Raw genomic sequence first — 19,519 nt, 5'->3', positions numbered from 1 at the left:
TGTCTGGGCGACGTTTCGACGAGGTCTCACTCGTCATCTTCAGGCTGGTGCTTTCGGCTTCTTGTTACTGGCCGAAAGCACCAGCCTGAAGCCGAAAGCACCAGCCTGAAGATGACGAGTGAGACCTCGTCGAAACGTCGCCCAGACACCCCGACTCTTACACGGGAAGACACCCGAAGACACCAAAACCTGCATTCCTGTACCCGTGAAAATCTACGAAGTTCCAGTAACAAGAAGCCGAAAGCACCAGCCTGAAGATGACGAGTGAGACCTCGTCGAAACGTCGCCCAGACACCCCGACTCTTACACGGGAAGACACCCGAAGACACCAAAACCTGCATATATATATATATATATATATATATATATATATATATATATACCATATTTTTTGCTCTATAAGACTCACTTTTTCCCTCCTAAAAACTAAGGGGAAATGTGTGTGCGTCTTATGGAGCGAATGCAGGCTGCGCAGCTATCCCAGAAGCCAGAACAGCAAGAGGGATCGCTGCTTTCGCTGCGCATTGATCCCTCTTGTTGTTCTGGCTTCTGAGATTCAGAATATTTTTTTTCTTGTTTTCCTCCTCCAAAAACTAGGTGCGTTTTATGGTCTGGTGCATCTTATAGAGTGAAAAATACGGTATATATGCACACATACACAAACACAAACACGGAGAATATATGTATATAATGAGAGGGAGGGGCATTTGGGAAAATGATCACCATTCTGTGATCATTTTTTTATCCATCAGTTTTATTCGATATGCTATTAGTATTCTTATGGCTATTATGGCAGTGTTGTGTTTTTTATGTTTTAAACTCCTTTGTTTTGTTTTCTATGAATGTGTGGTTTATAAATATTTAAGTGAGTGACAATAAATAAATAAATAAATAAATCCATCCATCCATCCGCAAAGAAGAATTTCTGTGTTCATTCAGAATGAAGCAGTCACCACATTCTGAGTCCAGGTCCTTTTGAACAGGCAGCATCAGCACAGGCAGAAATCTGATCTGTTTCCTAGAAGGAAAGGCCTCTCACTTGACATCTGGAGACAGGGGAGTTCCGCTATTGTTCTCTGGGAAGTGGGACCCACAACTAAATGTTGCAGTTTGGGGCAGTGCCACCGGAGTTAGGGTGCTGCGGGAGATTCCTCACAGGGAGATGAGCAAAGGGGGAGCAAAACAACAACAACATGAGTGCCTACTGGAAAAGATCCATTTTAAAAGCAGCTCTACCAAAAGGAATTATTGTGGAAATAATTTTTCTCTTTTTTTGGCGGGTGCCAATTTTTGTCCTTGCTCAGGGTGCCACATTACCAAAGTCCACCCCTGATGTGGGCTCCTGTGCAGGGTTGCAGCCAGACGAAACCACATTCTTTCAGGATACTCCATTGCATTCTCCCTCTACCACATGCTCTTGTTATTTCCCACTTCTGCATTTAGCCAGCCTTCCATGGGCACTGAGCATGCTCAGTCATCAACAGGCTGTTTGGGGTTGAGTTGCTCCACGTGGATTTTATCTGCTAAAGCATGCTAACCTCTCCTCTTTGTGTGTGTGTGTGTGCGCGCGCGCGCATTGCAGAAGCACCTGGGCTGGTGTGGTGAAGCCAGCAAGACAGTCGGGAGGTCGGGGCTCTGCAGGCACGCCAGCAGATGTTGCTGCTTTGGCTGCATCTACATTGAGATGCAAGTGGCGCTGTGGTCTAAACCACTGAGCCCAGGGCTTGCCGATCGGAAGGTCAGTGGTTTGAATCCCTGCAATGGGGTGAGCTCCCATTGCTCGGTCCCTGCTCCTGCCAACCTAGCAGTTCGAAAGCATGTCAAAGTGCAAGTAGATAAATAGGTACTGCTCTGGCAGGAAGGTAAATGGTGTTTCCATGCGCTGCTCTGGTTCACCAGAAGTGGCTTAGTCATGCTGGCCACATGACCCGGAAGCTGTCTGTGGACAAGTGCCGACTCCCTTGGCCTATAGAGCGAAATGAGCACCGCAACCCCAGAGTCATCCGCGACTGGACCTAATGGTCAGGGGTACCTTTACCTTTACATTAAGAGAACTGAGCTTGCTTCTTATATGGCTGGTTCACATGTGCAAGCTACCACTTGATACTACAGTCAATGAGTTGTTTGTATGTAGGTATGAACTGCGTTTCAATTTAACATTTGTGTGGGTTTAGCAGTCCCTGTGGTTGGGCAGAGCCACTCACCTGGCACTGGTGTTGCTGCTGGTTACCTGGACGGAGCTGGGGCAGGGAGGTGGTGAGGTCAAGGCTGCGCCAGTGCATCAGTGGAGCCAGTCCAGGACTCCCACTAGGGAGTCACAGCCTTGCCACCCCCTTTCTTCACCCCAGCCTCATCCAGATGAGCTGGTCTTGGGAGGGAAGCCCCATAACTCCACCCCCAACACCATCACTACTGATTTGGTCCATTAGCCTGTTCACACTCCTCCATCTTTTCCGCTTGGTTTTTTTATCACTTGACGACTTAACGGTTGACAACCTGCAGCTGAACATGTGAATTGACTCATTTTGTGTCTGGTGTGGATATATGGACAGTTATCTGTGGAGATTAGTAATGAAACATTCTCTCTCTCTCTCTCTCTCTCTCACACACACACACACACACACACACACACACTCAAGTCATTGGTACTTGACATTCAAGCAATGCACATGTACCGTATTTTTTTGCTCCATAAGACGCACCTGACCATAAGAAGCAGCTAGTATTTAGAGGAGGAAAACAAGAAAAAAAATATTCTGAACAAAACAGTGGATGTATGATTTTTGTGGTTCATGCTGTGGCCACAGACATAATATGTGATTTGACGGTGAGTTTGTGGTAGCCCAATGCAAAAATCCTGAGAATCCATGTGGATCCGTGCTTTGTAACCACATTTATGCGCCATTGTGGTCCCACGAAACAGCGGGTGCGTGATTTTTTTGGTGCAAGCTATAGCCATGGACATGCTATGTGATCTGATGGTGAATTTGGGGTGACCCAATGCAAAAATCCTGAGGATCCATATGCTTTTACCTCCCCCCCTCCCAGGCAGCCTCCTTTATCTCTAGAGTCCCTTATCTCCCTCCCGATCGCTTGCCAATCAGCTGATCAGTGGCTTTGTTTCAACACCCCTTCCCTCTTTCTAAAAATAAAAGCGTGATCTGCTTTTTGCCCCTGTGCAATTTGGTTCCAGGGACCATGCATTCGCTCCATAAGACGCACAGACATTTCCCCTTACTTTTTAGGAGGAAAAAAGTGCGTCTTATGGAGCAAAAAATACGGTATGTGTGTGAACTGGTTGGCATCAAAACCTATTCTTAGGAATACTCTGTGTGAGAGCCAGTTTGGCAGACCTGGCGTCATTTTGCGGCATGGTGCAAGGGAAAAGGTGAAAGGGTTATGGTGACTCGGGGACAGAGAAGCTGCTTCGCATGCAGAAGGTCTTAGGTTCAGCCCCCAGGATCTCTAGGAATGTCCCCTCTCTGAAACCCTGGAGAGCTTCTGCCAGTCAGTGTAGATGGCTTTGAGCTTGATGGAGCAATGGTCTGACTTGTATAAGGCAGTTGTCCTGGTTCCACTCAAAACACAGAGGCAGAGGCACGACTTGAAGGAGGAGGACTTCAAAGGGCCGGGGTTGCCATGGCAGCTGCCACTCCCACAATTTCCATGGCAACAAGGAGTCACCGCTGGGGAGCAAGTCCAGGCTCCCCTCTTGGAAAGGGTTGGGCGGTAGCAGGGATCGTTCAGTGGGCATTATGATGTCCATTATCTTGGACATCATTGCCTGAAATAAAAATTATACTGGGGGGGATGGGGACCCACAGAGGCAGAAGGTGTTGCTTGTAAGAAAGAGATCTTTATTCAGGCAAGTCACGATATAGGCTCAGCAGAGAAGGCACAGGGCTTAGGTGTCACAATTCAGGAGTTTAGGAGCAGAGCGATAAGTTCAGAACTGGACAGAAGCAATGAAGATGTCCCAACAAGTTCACCCAGCCCTCCTGCCTAGCTTCGAAAGATGAAGTATGGCATGCTCAGGTGTGAGACTCTCTTGACATTGTGGGAATGTCAAGCTTACAAGCACACACTTTATTGGGGCAGGTGGTTCTGCTCTCATCTCTGAAAGCAGAGTCTGGTTCTAGCCAACAAGGTTGCATCCTTCTATTCAGACTCCAGTTCAGTCATTGCTGCTTCCTGTTCAGCCCTTCCCAGCCAGCATTGAGGCTCTCCACTCCACAGGAGGGCTAGAGGGGAGAGCCAGAATCCCTGCTCCCCACTCCAAAGCAACTGAAGCTGGGATAGAAAAGGGAGATCTTAGAGAGCAAGTGCCGGTCAAATTAGACAATGTTGAGTTAGAGAGACCAATGACCTGACTCACAATAATGCAACTTTGTGTGTGCTTGTCAGGAATGTCATGACAATAAGGGACTGGCGTAACAAGCTACAAGAATTTGCTGAAATGGCGCAGTTGACAAATAGCCTGAGAGGCAATTCAAAACAAAAATTTATGGGAAAGTGGGGTAGATATAAGATATATGTTCAAAAATACAGTAAAGGTTCGCTATCTATGCTAGCATTCGATTGACGTTGGAGAGAGACTGAGTTGAGAAATTAAGACCAAGGGTACATATTGATATAGGAATGTATTAGATAAAATGTAAAGAAATATACAATAAGAGTACATTCATTTGTAAAAAAGGAATATACAACGGGATAGTCAGGAAGTCTAAAGTGTTGGTACATATGTGATTTTGGAATAGTTTTTTGTCTTTCTTTTTTTCTTTTTTTCTTTCTTTCTTTCTTTGTTTCTTTCTTTTAGCATATATACTTTGTATACATGTTGAAAATTATAGTATAATAAGCCTTGTGATGTAATATGAGAATGTTTACTGAGGTAGCATAAGAACTTTAATAAATAAATAAAAAAATTTTAAAAAAGGAATGTTGATTGGTGGTCCATATCTGCCCCCTCCAAAAAATAACCTTAATCTGGTCTCCAGTAGTAGTAGCCAATTTTATGCACAGCCATTGAAAATTTGGCTCACAAGTCCATTTTCTAAGCAGGGGAAGTGGTGAGTTTCCATTTGTATATCATTCACTTTTTTTAATCATATCACCATCTCATGAGCTGTCTTTGCCCACGGACCAGGGTTCTGCTACTCTGCAAATTGTATGGAAGTGGGAGCTGGACCATAAAGAAGGCTGATCACCGAAGAATTGTTGCTTTTGAATTATGGTGCTGGAGGAGACTCTTGAGAGTCCCATGGAATGCAAGAAGATCAAACCTATCCATTCTTAAGGAAGTCAGCCCTGACTGCTTACTGGAAGGACAGATTCTGAAGCTGAGGCTCCAATACTTTGGCCACCTCATGAGAAGAGAAGACTCCCTGGAAAAGACCCTGATGTTGGGAAAGATGGAGGGCACAAGGAGAAGGGGAGCACAGAGGACAAGATGGCTGAACAGTGTTCTTGAAGCTACCAGCATGAGTTTGACCAAACTGCAAGAGGCAGTGGAAGACAACATTAATTTAGGGATCACCAACATGGTGCTGGTGGTCGCAGAGGTACCCCTGAGGCCTCTGAGACCCCCACTTACTGGTCTGAGACCCCCACTTACATAGAACTGAAAGAGGAAGTTGGACGCCTGAAACACTTTCCCACTTCCTCTTTTGGTTCTGCATGGTTTTCGAGGTTCAGATTAGCTCTGCTAGATTTGACATTTACTCAGATCCCTTGGGGAAATGAAATGTGTGCATGCCCAATTTCCTCTCCGTGTCTGATCTGGAGAGGGAGAGGGAGAAAAGGACAGTGAGTCCAGAATCAAAGAGGGAAAGTCATTCTGCATGCAGCAATCTGAATGAAAAGAGCAATATCTCCAAGAATATGCATCCATTTCCAAAACTGCCTGGTTAAATTTAAAGAAAGGGGTGTGTGTGTGTGTGTCCTAACTGAACATGTATTTCCACAAGAGGGATGTGTTGTGTAGTTTCCTGACGTTGGGTTTGTGCTTTGGTATGGCTGCACAGCAGACAGAAATGCATCCGATGCCCCTTTCTCCATGCCAGGAAGAGCTGCGGCTGCTGGATTTCTGCCAAGAAAAATAGTATCTAAGGGGAAAGACGGGCATGGAGTGGTAGAGTGATAAGTGCTGTACCAATAAGATCCAGGAAGCCATGAGATATGTATGTCCCCTGTAATGGCTATGAGTTACTCGTGCATAAACTGGTGCCTTTCTCAGCTGATTTGCCTTGTTAAAACTTTCTGACTGCACAGCCCCATCTCATGGTGGCTGCCTCAGTCACTGGCAGAATCCGCCAGTGGGCGTTTCTTGAACCTCTTCCAACATAAAAGTTGTTTGACACCCAGTCTCCTCCTCCTATCACTGTGCGGGAGTCTTCTGCGCAGGGAGGGTGTGGGCAGCGGAGGACCTGGGCTCTCCTCACTGATGTCCAGTGAAGAGTCCTGGAGCCCTCTCTCCGCTTCCCCCATCTGCCCCCCTTTCTCCCTGGTGTTGCGCTGATTAGCTTCCCCCTCTACTGAGCTGTTTCTCCCCCTGCTGCTGGGTCCTTCGTCAGCATAATCTGTGAGCCTTCCCTTCGCCTCTCGCTCTGATGTCAGTTCCCTGACATCCCCCATCAGTGCCTTGACTTCATTTGATGGTAGTACAGTGGTACCTTCGTTCTCAAGCGCCTTGGTACTCAAACAACTTGGAACCCAAACACTGTAAACCCGGAAGTAAGTGTTCCAGTCTGTGAACTCTTTTCGGAAGCTGAACGTGCTCCGTTTGAATGTTACGCTTCCTTTTTGAGTGCCGCACTTCCGTTTTGAGTGTTACGCTGGGGCCTGTTTTTGCTATTTATTTTGCCTTTTTGTTTTTGCAGCTCTTTTTTTGTTTGTTTTTGTGGCTGTATGGAACCCAGTTCAGCTACTGATTGATTGATTCTGCGACTGCAGTACATTGTTTATTGATTTCATTTTATGGCTCAATGGTCTGGTTAGATAGTGAAATTCATGTTAAATGGCTCTTTTAGGGGTTGTTTTTAAAAGTCTGGAATGGATTAATCCATTTTGCATTACTTTCTATGGGAAAGCGCGCCTTGGTTCTGGAACGCTTTGGTTTTGGAACGGACTTCCGGAACGGATTAAGTTTGAGAACCAAGGTACCACTGTAATAGTTTTTAAGACTAGCCTTTCCTAGTGCTCAATTTGAGTTGGGGGAGGGGAGAAAAACCAACAATTTCATTTACAAATAAGTATAAATGACAGTGAGACTTCCATATGGGCACATACACTTCCTTCTCCTTTAAGATCATCAAATAGATCCCAGATTACTAGATGGAACTGGGCATTTCTGGCTGTAGAGGAAAGAGTCCACACAATTTGCCTAATGGTAGGGTTGCCCTTTATTGCTCAGTAATCTCCCAGACCTTCAATGTCCATTGCTTTGTACCTTCGGGAGGGGTAGGCAAAACGAGTTGAGATAAGTGAAAATTAATGGAACCCAGAGAAAGAGCCTTTAAAGCATATTCTGGTACTGACTCACTGCACTCAGAAGAGCATGTCCTGAGGTCACTGTTTCTACCCACAATCCCTCTTGTGATGTAAGACCTTTGGTAGTTAATGCATAGCTAGGTTATTGAATTGTTGCTGATGTCAGTATTTTGTATTGCTGCTGTTATCTAGCATTTTATGCAGACCAAACCTACGTATCTGTGTATACGCAGATGTGAGCTGCACTATGTTCTATACTGGGCTACTTTCTACTGGGTAAAAGTGCCTAGGAATTCAGCCTTGGGCTGCAACCCAGCTTCCTGGGAGTAAGCCCTGCTGAATTGGCAGGACGTACGTATTTCTGAGTAAAAATGTGTAGAATTGTGCTCTTGACACATTTACAGTGTTATAGGGTGGTGTTCCTATTTTAAAAATACACACTTTTAAAACACACTTTGTCTCTCTCTCTGTGTGTGTGTGTGTGTGTGTTTATTTTTGTAGTGTAACTTGCTTAGAACACAAGAAGGCAGGATGTGAAGAAAAGGAGTTAGAAATAAAAACTGTCAGCTGTGCAACCAGGCAATTTCAGCACCCAAACGCCTGTAAAAGCACATCATTATTTTTATTGCTATTTATTACTTGTATTCTACTTTTCTCGTCCAGAACACCCAAAGGGCCTTGCAAAAGGATTTAAAAATGGACAGTAAAAATGCACAATTTTTGATTGAGCTACAGCAATTTGGAGAAGGCTGTAGCTTTGTGGCAGAGTGGGTTCAAAAGCTCCCAGGTCCAATCCCTGGCATATCCAGGGAGGGTTGCAAACTTGTAGCGTTCTGCATGTTGTTGGACTCCAACTCCCACAATCCCCAGCCAGCATGGCCCAGTGGTCAAAGAGGCGAGGAGATGAAGGCTAACAGCATCCACAGGTTCCCCATCCCTGCCCCAAAGCCGGTGTTAGTCAGTGTGAAATAATGAGCTAAATAGATGAGTGACACGACTCAGTACAAATTAGCTTCCTCTATTTTTAAGCAAGTTAAAAACATAAAATGGCAGCACTCAAATGTCACATCAATTAAAATGGACCATTTTTTAAAAAAGCTATTCAATGGTTAGATACATAGAGCCTCTTGAATTAAAGAGGTTTTTTTTCAAATGCATGGGGGGGGGGAGAGGTTGAAAGATCTTCAATGGAAAGTCACCCTACAGACAGACCTTACATTTTGCTTCTAAAGCTCCACTTTGGGGAGCTGATTCCAAAATCTTAAAACTACTGAAGAAATGTCTCTGCTCCACTCAGTATGGCAGGTGGTAGACTTTGCTATCAGTGTAGAAAGTGCTTGAGAATTCTTGTTTTATTTTCAGCAAAACAAATAAACTTGTCCCTTCCTCTTATTTGTTTGTTTGTTTGTTTGTTTGTTTGTTGCAAGAAAAGATGTGTAGCAAAAGAGTTGTGCAAACATCAAAATTCTACCCACTTTATCAATGCATGTTTATGTGTGCTGATTATGCTACTACGGCCAGCATCTTATTTACCTGTGATATTTTTATGCCGTCCTTGAATGTGTATTTCTGGGGCAGCGTGGACAGCCAAAAATCTAATCAACCAAGTCAATGTATGAAATATCTATGAAACTGAGGCAATGTGACATAAACATAGAATGAATGAATAAATTATAAGAGAAGAAAACATCTTAAGCTTCAACTTCTGAAAGCATAGCAAAGAAAAAGGTCTTGCTGGGGAGCCTCCAGATGTTGCTTTTGTGATTATTTGCGCTCATGGTGGTTATATGCAATCCCATTTTCAACACTGCAAAAGACACCCTCAGCTGATATAACTGCATGAGAAAGGTAGATAGAGATGAACCTTCAAGCTTCCTAGGCTGTCCTTCCTGTGCTGACCTATTGATCTTTCTTCAGGGTTAGACTGATACTCTCAGGGTTGCTGGCCTCATTTCCTACTTCCTTCTTCATCCTTACCTCAGGATATGTGATCTCCTTGTGTGCTTCTCCTATGCACGTGAAAGAGCAAATATAACTCTGAGGCCTTGCCTATCAAGTATTTACTTCCTGCAATAAATGTAGATTTCTTGCTTTCCTTCTCAGAGCCTCAGTGTGAATATATCCGTGCTCCTCCAACAAGGATCCAGTGTTCTTTCTTTTCAGCTTCTCTGTGCATGTTAACTCCAAACCTCATCTTCAGTCAGTGACTGTCTTGTAACTTCCTGCTGAAATCCTGTAACTTTTTAAATTGCAACTTTGGTTGGTTGGTTTTTCTGCTGCTTTTATATATGGCAAAAGAGTGTCCTTCCAGAGGGCAGTAGCAATGGGGGGAAATCACAGAGCATCGAATAAGCAGAAGGATCTGTGTGTGGTCCGGTCTACATCTACCACTAATGCACTATTATTGTGTCAATTACATGTCCCAGAACTCACACACACAACAATCTGGAGAGATGTCTCTGGAAGGATGATGGGGAAGGAATCACACAGGTATCATACAGGAGTGTGTTTTAGAATGGTGTAGAGCATGGGCAGGCAAACTAAGGCCCGGGGGCCGGATCCGGCCCAATCGCCTTCTCAATCCAGCCTGCGGACGGTCCGGGAATCAGTGTGTTTTGACATGAGTAGAATGCGTGCTTTTATTTAAAATGCATCTCTGGGTTATTTGTGGGGCATAGGAATTCGTTCAATTTCCCCCCCCCCCCCAATATATATATATATAGTCCGGCCCCCCACAAGGTCTGAGGGACAGTGGACCGGCCCCCTGCTGAAAAAGTTTGCTGACCCCTGGTGTAGAGGCTAGATGGATGTAAATGTTACCCTTGGTTTCTAGGCACACCTCTCCCAAGGGGAATTGTCAGAGTTCAAGGATATGTTTCAAGCTGGCAAAAATGCTCAAGGATGGTTCAAAGCAGGGTGAGTGAGAAGTGCAATCTGGGGAGAGGCCTGCGGAGCAGCTAAAAAGTCTGAGGTGTGTGTTGTGCACACATTTGGCCTATGGGCCTGAGGTTAGCCATTCCTGGCATAGAAGAAAAAACTGGGCCTGTTCTGATCATAACATACAAATGTCTTCCCTTCTCTGTGAGCCAGTGTGGTGTAGTGGTTAAGAACAGTAGACTCGTAATCTGGTGAACCGGATTCACGTCTCTGCTCCTCCACATGCAGCTGCTGGGTGACCTTGGGCCAGTCACACTTCTTTGAAGTCTCTCAGCCCCACTCACCTCACAGAGTGTTTGTTGTGGGGGAGGAAGGGAAAGGAGAATGTTAGCCGCTTTGAGACTCCTTCAGGTAGTGATAAAGCAGGATATCAAATCCAAACTCTTCTTCTTCTTCTTCTTTTGGGACTGTGGGAAGGCATCAGTGATAGATGGCAGGCTTGGAATGCTGCGCTGGTATTTTTTAAAGGCCTTCTGAGGGCACAAAGCACATCCTATAATTTTGCTCCTTGCTCCTTACAACACCCCTGTGAGGCGGGCTTGAGTTATCAGTCCCATATTGCAGATTGAGACATAGAGTTTGCGCTTTCCTGAGGCTACAAAGTGCATTTGTGGCAGATGTGAGATTTGAGCCAAGGCCTTGCTGATTCATAACTCTGTTGTTTAGCCACAGCCCTACCCTAACTCTGCGTCAGCCTCAATAGCTTTTATTTTATTTTTACTTGTAAGGAGAAATTGGTTTCCAGACTTGTTTCTTTGTTCTAGAGCTCAGGCTGGTCAGAAAGCAGATTAGTATCTAACGCTAGATCTCCCTGCGATTTTCAGTAGGTCAGTGAGAGTTTCGGAATCCTAATTGTTTAACTGTAGCAAAAATATGAAAACCCCTTTTCTAAATTAGATTTGCTAAAAGGAAGAAAGCTTGGGGAGTGGGTTGTTTCTGGTGAAAGGACCGTGTGCTCAGTTTGGCTACTGAAAACACGTTCCCGGACTGAGCAGTTTAGGTACTTAGTCCCTTAATTCTGTAGCTATTAATCCACTTTCTGGAAAGCGACATGGTTTGTGAAGTGACAACGGAGAAGTCTCAAGCTGGCTGTGGCATCGTGAGATGGTAGGAAGCATCTGTCTGTTTGTCCGATAGATAACATACTGCTAGTTCTGGTAGCTGACATCAGGAACAAGGAGGGAAGTCGCAAGGAATGGGATTTATGAGCTCATCCCTAAAGACATAGTGCGCTAAGCCTGGAGTCAAACATTGGCCTAGTTCTCACTGCAGTGGTAATTCTGGGTTGTACCACTTCACACTGCAGGTGCCAGAATACACCTCTGTACAAAGCAATTCTCTGAGCTAGCTAGAATTCTTCTTCCAGGTTTTTTTTTTGGGGGGAGGGGGGACTGGAGACATATGGTGGAGCATTCAATCTGTGAGTTTTGACTTGTTGCCTGAAGTGGTACAGCCCTGATACAAGTTCATCACCTTGGAGCGAACTGCCGAGCATTGGTGGTCATTATGATCAACTACCCACCCAATGCAAATTACTTATTATAACTTATTAATTGCAGCAATTCTACAATTTTGTGTGAGGTTAGATTTGGTACAGGGAGGTGTGTGTGTGTGTGTGTGTGTGTGTTCCTTTTTCAAAGTTATTTTCTAGTCCTTATGATTTTGCGAAAAAGCGGAAAAGGTTATGGGTAATGGCAAAATGCCTTTTTCACACCGAAAGAACATTTAACAGGCAAAAGCAGTTGCTAAGAGGCCATCTTGAAGCTTTTGTTTTCATGCACCATGTTATTACAGGGACGTACCACCTTCAGAAGAACCTCAGAAAAGAACGAAGGGAGTCCCTTGTTTGTCAGACGGGTAGCTGGGTAGATTTTCCAGTGCTAGGGGCAAGGGGCAGACTTTCAGGCCCTGCATAATTATTTGCCTGCACCTGGGATTAACAGAAGGAAGGTGGGATTCTCTGCAGTTTGGGTGGGACTTGCACCCTTGGAAACATGCAATACATTTGTTGGTCTTCAATGTGCCTTAAGGCTCTGTGTTGTTTGGTTTCAGCAAGCTAGCAAGACCTCTCTTCTCAAAAGTGCTAGGAGCCTGAAGTTATAGTTTTAGACACACTTGCCTATGAATCAGGCTCCCCGAATAAAGCAATCAGGCTCATTCCTCCTGAGTATGTGAGCACAGGGTTGGCTGCACATCCATTTCACCAGCAGATTCATCAAGGTGCAAAGTCAGCTTCTGCACATCACACATAAACCCTGCTGAGTTCCATAGGGCTTACTCAGAGGTACCAGAGAGTCCCATTGAGTTCAGCAGGTCCTACTTTTGAGTAAACCTATTGGGTTGCTGATACACGGCTGATATACATTTATTTGTGCGCGCGCAAATATGGGAGTAAATCCCATTGAATCTTTTGCATCTTCCTCCTGAGTAAAAGTGCCACAGGGTCCAGCTGTGCAGCCTTAACTGGGAACGGTGGAAAGGCCAACTTTAATGCCATAAGTCGTTTTTTATTCAACAGGGCAGCAAACAAGGGACTCTTTCTTTTCTGAGGTTCTTCTGAAGGTGGTACATTCCTGTAATAACATGGTGCATGAAAACGAAATCTTGAAGATGGCCTCTTAAGCAACTGCTTTTGCCTGTTAAATGTTCTTTCAGTGCCAAAAAGGCACCTATACTGAGGTTCTGATCACTTGAACCTTAATTAAAGCACAAGCGATTTTAGAGGGCAGACGGTGCATCCGCTCAGCCGCTTGATGGCGCTAGTTCTCATGGCCTGCTCTCTTTTCTCTCTCTCCCACAGCTTGCTGGGGAGCCTGCCGGGGGCCCAGGACCATGGCCAGCAGCCCTTTGCCAGGCGCCACCGACCTCCTCCTGTCCGCCTCGTCCAACGCCTTCCCGTCGGACTCGCTGAGCCAGGGGCCGCCCCCTCCGCCTCCACGCGGCGGCCCTCCTCACCCGGGCGCCATGAAGCCCAACCAAGTGGGCCAGGTGATCCTCTACGGCATCCCCATCGTGTCTCTGGTGATCGACGGGCAGGAGCGGCTGTGCCTGGCGCAGATCTCCAACACGCTGCTGAAGAACTTCAGCTACAACGAGATCCACAACCGCCGCGTGGCGCTGGGCATCACGTGCGTGCAGTGCACCCCCGTGCAGCTGGAGATCCTGCGCAGGGCGGGCGCCATGCCCATCTCGTCGAGGCGCTGCGGCATGATCACCAAGAGGGAAGCCGAGCGGCTCTGCAAGTCCTTCCTAGGGGAGAACCGGCCGCCCAAGCTGCCCGACAACTTCGCCTTCGACGTGTCGCACGAGTGCGCCTGGGGCTGCCGCGGGAGCTTCATCCCGGCGCGCTACAACAGCTCCCGGGCCAAGTGCATCAAATGCAGCTACTGCAGCATGTACTTCTCGCCCAACAAGTTCATCTTCCACTCGCACCGCACCCCCGACGCCAAGTACACTCAGCCCGACGCCGCCAACTTCAACTCCTGGCGGCGCCACCTCAAGCTGACCGACAAGACCCCGCAGGACGAGCTGGTCTTCGCCTGGGAGGACGTCAAGGCCATGTTCAACGGCGGCAGTCGGAAGAGGGCCCTCCCGCAGGCCTCGCACGCCCACCATCCTGGAGGGGGCGGCGGAGGAGGAGGCTCCGGCCCTCACTGCCACCCTTTGGGCGCCGTCAAGGCGGCGGTGGTGGGCGTCGGAGGAGGCCTGCTCAGCCCGCACCTGCTGGGCGCGCCGCCCCCGCCGCCGCCCCCTGACCTGCACCAGAAGCGCGGCCGCTTCGACGACGACGAGGAGCTGCAGGAAGCGGTGGCGGCGGCCGCGGCGGCTGCGGCGGCCGTTGCGCACGGCGGCGCCGGCAAAGCGCAAAGGAACTACCCTGTCATTCCGGTGCCCAGTAAGGGCTCCTCCTTCGGGGGCGTCCTGCAGAAGTTCCCCGGCTGCGGGGGCCTCTTCCCGCACCCGTACGGCTTCCCCGCGGCCGCCTTCAGCCTCTGCCACAAGAAAGAGGACTCCGAGGGGCTGGGCGTCGGGGCGCAAGGCGGACCCGCGGGGCACAAAGCGGCAGGTGCCGCCCCGACGGCAGGAGCGGGCCTGTCGGGGCTCTTCTGGCCCGGGACTAGGAAGGACGCGGCGGCGGCGGCCGCAGCCTTCTACCCGCCTTTCTGCATGTTTTGGCCGCCGCGCACCCCGGGGGCGCTCCCGGGGCTGCCCACGTACTTGCAGCCCGCGCCGCAGCCGCCCACTTGCACCGCCCTGGGCGGGGAGAGCCCCAGCTTGCTGCGCCAAGCCTTCCTGGACCTCGCCGACCCCGGCAGCGAAGGGGGAGCCGCCGGGCTGGGCACGCCGCCCGCCGCAGCCGCCCCACAAGCGAGCGGCGGAGGCGGCAGCGGCAGCAGCAGGGACCCACGGGCTTTCGACGGCAGCGAGGCGGCATGTTCTCCCGCGGCTGAAGGAGGCGGCGGCGGCGGAGGGTCGCGGGGCTCGGCGCCTCACCAGCCCCACCTGCTGGACGGGCAGCCGCGGGGCAAATCCGGCGCGTCGTACCACCACTCCAGCGCCTTCCGTCCAGTGGGGGGCAAAGAGGACTCGGAAAGCCTCGCCAAGCTGCACCACCACCACCCGGCGCCGCGCTCCTCGTCCTCGCCGCCGCCCCTCTTGCTGCTGCCGCCCCCCGAGCGGGAGGCAGGGGGCTGCGAACGCCCCCTCCAGGCCCCCGGCCACCGCCTGCTCTCCCCGGGGGGCACCAGCTGCAGTTACCCCAGCGAGGAGAGCAGCGAGGAGGAAGAGGAGGAGGAGGAAGAGGACGAAGAAGAAGAGCCGGAGGTGGACGTGGAGAGCCACAAACTGCCGGAGGAGGAGGAAGCGGAGGAAGAACCGGAGGAGGAAGAGGAAGACGAGCAGGAGGTGGTGGATCCCGTCGGGGGAGCCGGCCGCTACCTGCAGAGCCGCGGGCTGACGGACAAGGGCGCCTCCCGGGACAGGCCGAGCGGGGCAGCCTCTGCAGTGGCCGCCGCCCCGACGGGGCCTTACCCCGCGGCCTCCTGCCGGCCGGCTCCAGAGGAGGAGAAGTCGGGGGCGCCCCACGTCGAGCAGCTGCTGCTGCCGCCTCCCCCTCCTCCGGCTCTTCCTCTGCCCACCTGCCCCCCGAAAGGAGGAGGAAGCAGCGGCGGGAGCAGCCCAGCGCCCCATCCATCAGCGGAGGAGCAGGCGCCGCAGCCCCCTTACAAAGATGTAAATACCCCCCTCTAGGCTCCTTCGAGCCAATTATTTTTATTGAAATGCACCTCTAGGCTGAGTCGCTTCCAGATGCGGGGAGAGGAAGATGGATCGAGGAGGGTCTTTTCGCAGGGCCCCCGCCCCTTTAGAGCCAGGGAAACGGAACTGGCAAGAAATAGGGCAAGCCTCTCCCGCATCTCCAAAGGCAGCGCCTGCCTTGCCCGTGACACTTTCAAGCGGTTGTGGGTGGCGCGTGGCTCTAGTCTGGCGCTCCCCCCGCTCTACGCCCCAGCACAGTTTTCTGGGGGGAGGGGGCATGGGGAAGGGGGCTCAGGAAACGGGGGCCACCATCAGGCCCTTTCCCAGCCTCGTTGATTTCAAGGAGACCTTTAAACACCTCCTCAGTCTCGGCTTCTCGCCCAATATTTGCTCCAATATTTGCTCGCCCAATATCTGCTTCCAAAGAATAAGGTCTCCCTTAGAAGAAACACCAGTTCCTTCGACCCTAACTGGGCTTCTTCCAAGGAGGCGAGTGCGCGTTGCCATTTTTGAGGGTCGCACACAAAAACCAACTTGGCGGGGGGGCGTTTTATCACAGGTTTCAGGACCCGCAAGAACTACAGGCGGACCCGATGCCTCTCCGAGCGCGACGCACAACCCGCCTCAGTCTCAAAACCCCTTGTCTGTGGACTGGATTCTCACCGCCGGCAGATGAGATGGCAAATCGGTTTCTGGGCTGTGCCATTTCGGGTTGAAGGCGTAAGGGAGTGCGTGACTGAATGCTCCTGCATATAAAATAATTAAACCAGTGGCTCTCACGCAGAAAGCTAGCATGTCAGGGAGGGAGCTTCTTGAAATGCTAGCTTTCTATGTGCAGGGGCATTACTATCATCATCATTTAGTCATTTTTTTAGTAGTAGTATGAAGAACCACCTGAAATGTCGCGGAGCCCAGAAACTGCTTAGCTACCTCATGTATTGTCTGTGAGAATTAAGTGCTTTAGTGCCAGGACACTAAGTTGGTTGGGTTCCAGCGCACGCCTTGTAACAGGAGCCACTGCAGACTCGCAGACGTTAACGGGCCTGAGTTGGTCCTGCGCACTAATTTCAAGGGGTCTACTCGGAGTAGGACTAACATGAGCTACCGCTCCTTGCCCTTTTACTTACAGCTCAGGACCCGCCCTCATAATAGGTTCTGCGGAGTTCTGATAGCCACACCTCAATTTTTAAATTTATTTTTATTTTTATATTTCTAGAATTGGGAAAGGAGCAGAAAAGCACAACCAATATGACTAGGGGTCTGGAGCGAGTCCCTTAGGCGGAAAGGGAGCTTTTTGGTTCATAAAATAAGACCCAAGGGTGCGGAGGAAGCACCGAGAGAGAAGCTTTGCTCTCTCTCATAATGCTAGAGTTTTAGAGAAAGGACGTGGCTCAGCGGTATGACGTCTGCTTCGCAGGCGAGAGGTCCCTGGTTCGATCCCCCGCATCTCCTGCCAGAGCTGGGAGAGACCTCGGCCCGAAAACCTGGAGAGCTTCTCCCAGTCCGTACTTGAGCGAGATCAAACCGCCTGACCCAGTATGCCAGCGATCAAACTGACTAATTAATCTCTGGAACTCGCTGGCACAAGATGTCGCGATGGCCATTGACTTAAGATGGAAATTTTTCGCGGAATCAGGAAAGGACAAGCTTATAAATGAGTCCTAGTTGTACTGGGTACTGTATGCAACTTCCAAGTTTGGGGAAAGTCCTACGTGTACACGGCCCTGAATAGTGACCCGTGGAAATTAAGGCCACGATCCTCTACTACACACATATCTGGGAGGAAATCCCATGCAACCCAGCGGGGCTTACCTCTGAGTAGATATTATGTAGGATTGCGCTATAAATTGGTTTAGAGGGGACCTCGCCACTTTTTAGTGCAATATGCATGCGGGGCCCGAGGGTTTGTCATAATCAGGTCTTCGGTCGGCATATACACTGTACTGTACCTTTGAAGCAAATTCGCTGCAGCTTCTTTCCCTCAAAGGATTCTGGGCACTGTAGTTCGTTAAGCGTTGCTGGGCGTTGTCACTCTGTGAGGCGTAAACTACAGCGCCCAGAATCCTTTGAGGGAAAGAAATTGCAGCGAATGTGCCTTAAAAGGTTGATACACAGAGTTGAAGGCAATCCTTAGCTTGCTCTTCTGTTAAGGAGGACGGATCACCTCTCTGGGAATACTCTGGTTCCATGCACCCATTTCCCTGACATCAAGACCCACTGATTCCAACGGCACTTCTTCCGAGGAAGCGCCTTGAGGAACACAGACTTGGGCACACACCCACATGGAAAAGCCCCTGGATCAGCTCCACTGGAGGCCGCGAAGCCCAGCTTTCTGTGGCCAACAGAGATAAATCATGCGGTAGCTCAGGTGGTTGAGCATAAAACTCTTGATCTCAGACTGAAATCCATGGGTTTCAGCCCCACATTGGGCAAAAGATTCCTGCATCTCAGGGGGTTGGACTAAATGACCTTTGCAGTCCCTTCCAAGTTTACAATTCTATAGTTCTATAGATGCTTCCCCCGGAAGCCCATCACTGACTGAGACAACGTCTCCTCACTTGGTTCGCTCCCGCCCGCTCAGGTAGGCTGCGCAATGAACGACAGTGGCCCGACTTGGATTCCTTAAACTGGACTTAAACTGGTGGTCGTTGCCTTCAACGGGGGAGGGGGCGGATAATAATAATAATAGTAATAATAATAATAATAATAATAATAATAATAAGCACTTCCTTCCACTCTGGGCAGCTTCCACAAAGACAAAAAATACACTAAGATGTCACACATTAAAAACTTCCCTGAACAGGGCTGCCTTCAGATGTCTTCTAAAAGTCTGGTAGTAGTTCTCTTTGACATCTGGTGGGAGGATGTTCCACAGGGAGGGCGCCACTACCGAGAAGGCCCTCTGCCTGGTTCCCTGTAACTTGGCATCTCGTGATGAGGGGCGCCACTACCGAGAAGGCCCTCTGCCTGGTTCCCTGTAACCTCACGTCTTCGCAATGAGGGAACCGCCAGAAGGCCCTCGGCGCTGGATCTCAGTGTCCGGGCTGAATGATGGGGGTGGAGACGCTCCTTCAGGTATACAGGACCGAGGCCAGTTTAGGGCAATTGAGGTCCATGGTGGACATGTGCGGGATTTACTTCCGAGTAAACAGGGCTCATTATACAGCTGTGGACGTAAGCCTCCCCTCCCCACACCCAGCCCGGACCTGTTTCAACCACAACACGGGGGGAGTTTTCCCTGCGCTGAAGTAGACGAGGCTTTACATTGCTAGAGCGCGCTGGGGACGCGCCCCCAGCTAGGATCCGCGCAACCAGAGCTTAGGCACGCTGCTTACTCGAAAGTAAGCCTCAATTGAGTCCAAGGGTTCCTCGCTGAAATCCATGGGGTCTTTAATGCCCCCCCCCCAGCAACCATACTTAAATGTGACCCTTTATATAAGACTTGTTTGTGGGTGTTATTCATCTGTTGCCCCCCCCCCAAATCAAATAAAAAAATCTCAGGGACCCGACAAGCGTCGCCGGTCGTCATGTTTGTCCCCCCCCCGCCCCCGCGTTTATTTCTCCTGCTCTGTTTTCCTTGCTCGCTGCAAACCGTTTACTTTCCCTTTCCTGTTAATTGCTCATCGATTGCATTAGGTTTGGCTTTTAATTCCTGTTTGTTTGTCTGTTTCTCGTCGTGCTAGATCCAGAAAGGCAAAGAAGGGAACCAGGTTGCCGCGTCGGCGAAGGAAGACAACAGCTTCTCAGGCAAGACACGGAGCCGTTGGCTAATTTCTCACGCCGGGGCAGACCCGGGAGCGCCGTAGAAACGGGCAAATGCGCAATTGGGGGTTCCAGA

The 19,519-nt window shown here is 49.5% G+C and overlaps 2 protein-coding genes across 3 annotated transcripts in view; both read left to right on the top strand.

The window, feature by feature from the left end:
• The first annotated feature begins 1,639 nt into the window (after positions 1-1,639).
• Positions 1,640-19,519, top strand: part of HDHD2 (haloacid dehalogenase like hydrolase domain containing 2) — a 91,759-nt gene continuing 73,879 nt past the window's right edge. Inside the window, exon 1 of the mRNA XM_082242263.1 lies at positions 1,640-1,657. The gene's annotated coding sequence lies outside the window, so the exon portion shown is untranslated. The remainder of the gene's footprint in view (positions 1,658-19,519) is intronic.
• SKOR2 (SKI family transcriptional corepressor 2) overlaps positions 13,390-19,519 on the top strand; it is a gene marked incomplete at its 5' end in the record, with an annotated part of 33,205 nt that continues 27,075 nt past the window's right edge. For both annotated transcript variants that reach the window (XM_082241859.1, XM_082241858.1), the window contains 2 exons: positions 13,390-15,657; positions 19,365-19,428. In XM_082241859.1, the coding sequence (XP_082097985.1) occupies positions 13,390-15,657; positions 19,365-19,428 (2,332 nt within the window). The remainder of the gene's footprint in view (positions 15,658-19,364; positions 19,429-19,519) is intronic.

The sequence above is a fragment of the Podarcis vaucheri genome (assembly GCF_965113315.1).
Source record: "Podarcis vaucheri genome assembly, chromosome: 11".
In the NCBI taxonomy this organism is placed as follows: Eukaryota; Metazoa; Chordata; class Lepidosauria; order Squamata; family Lacertidae; genus Podarcis; species Podarcis vaucheri.
This window is presented reverse-complemented; position numbering and strand designations above follow the sequence as displayed.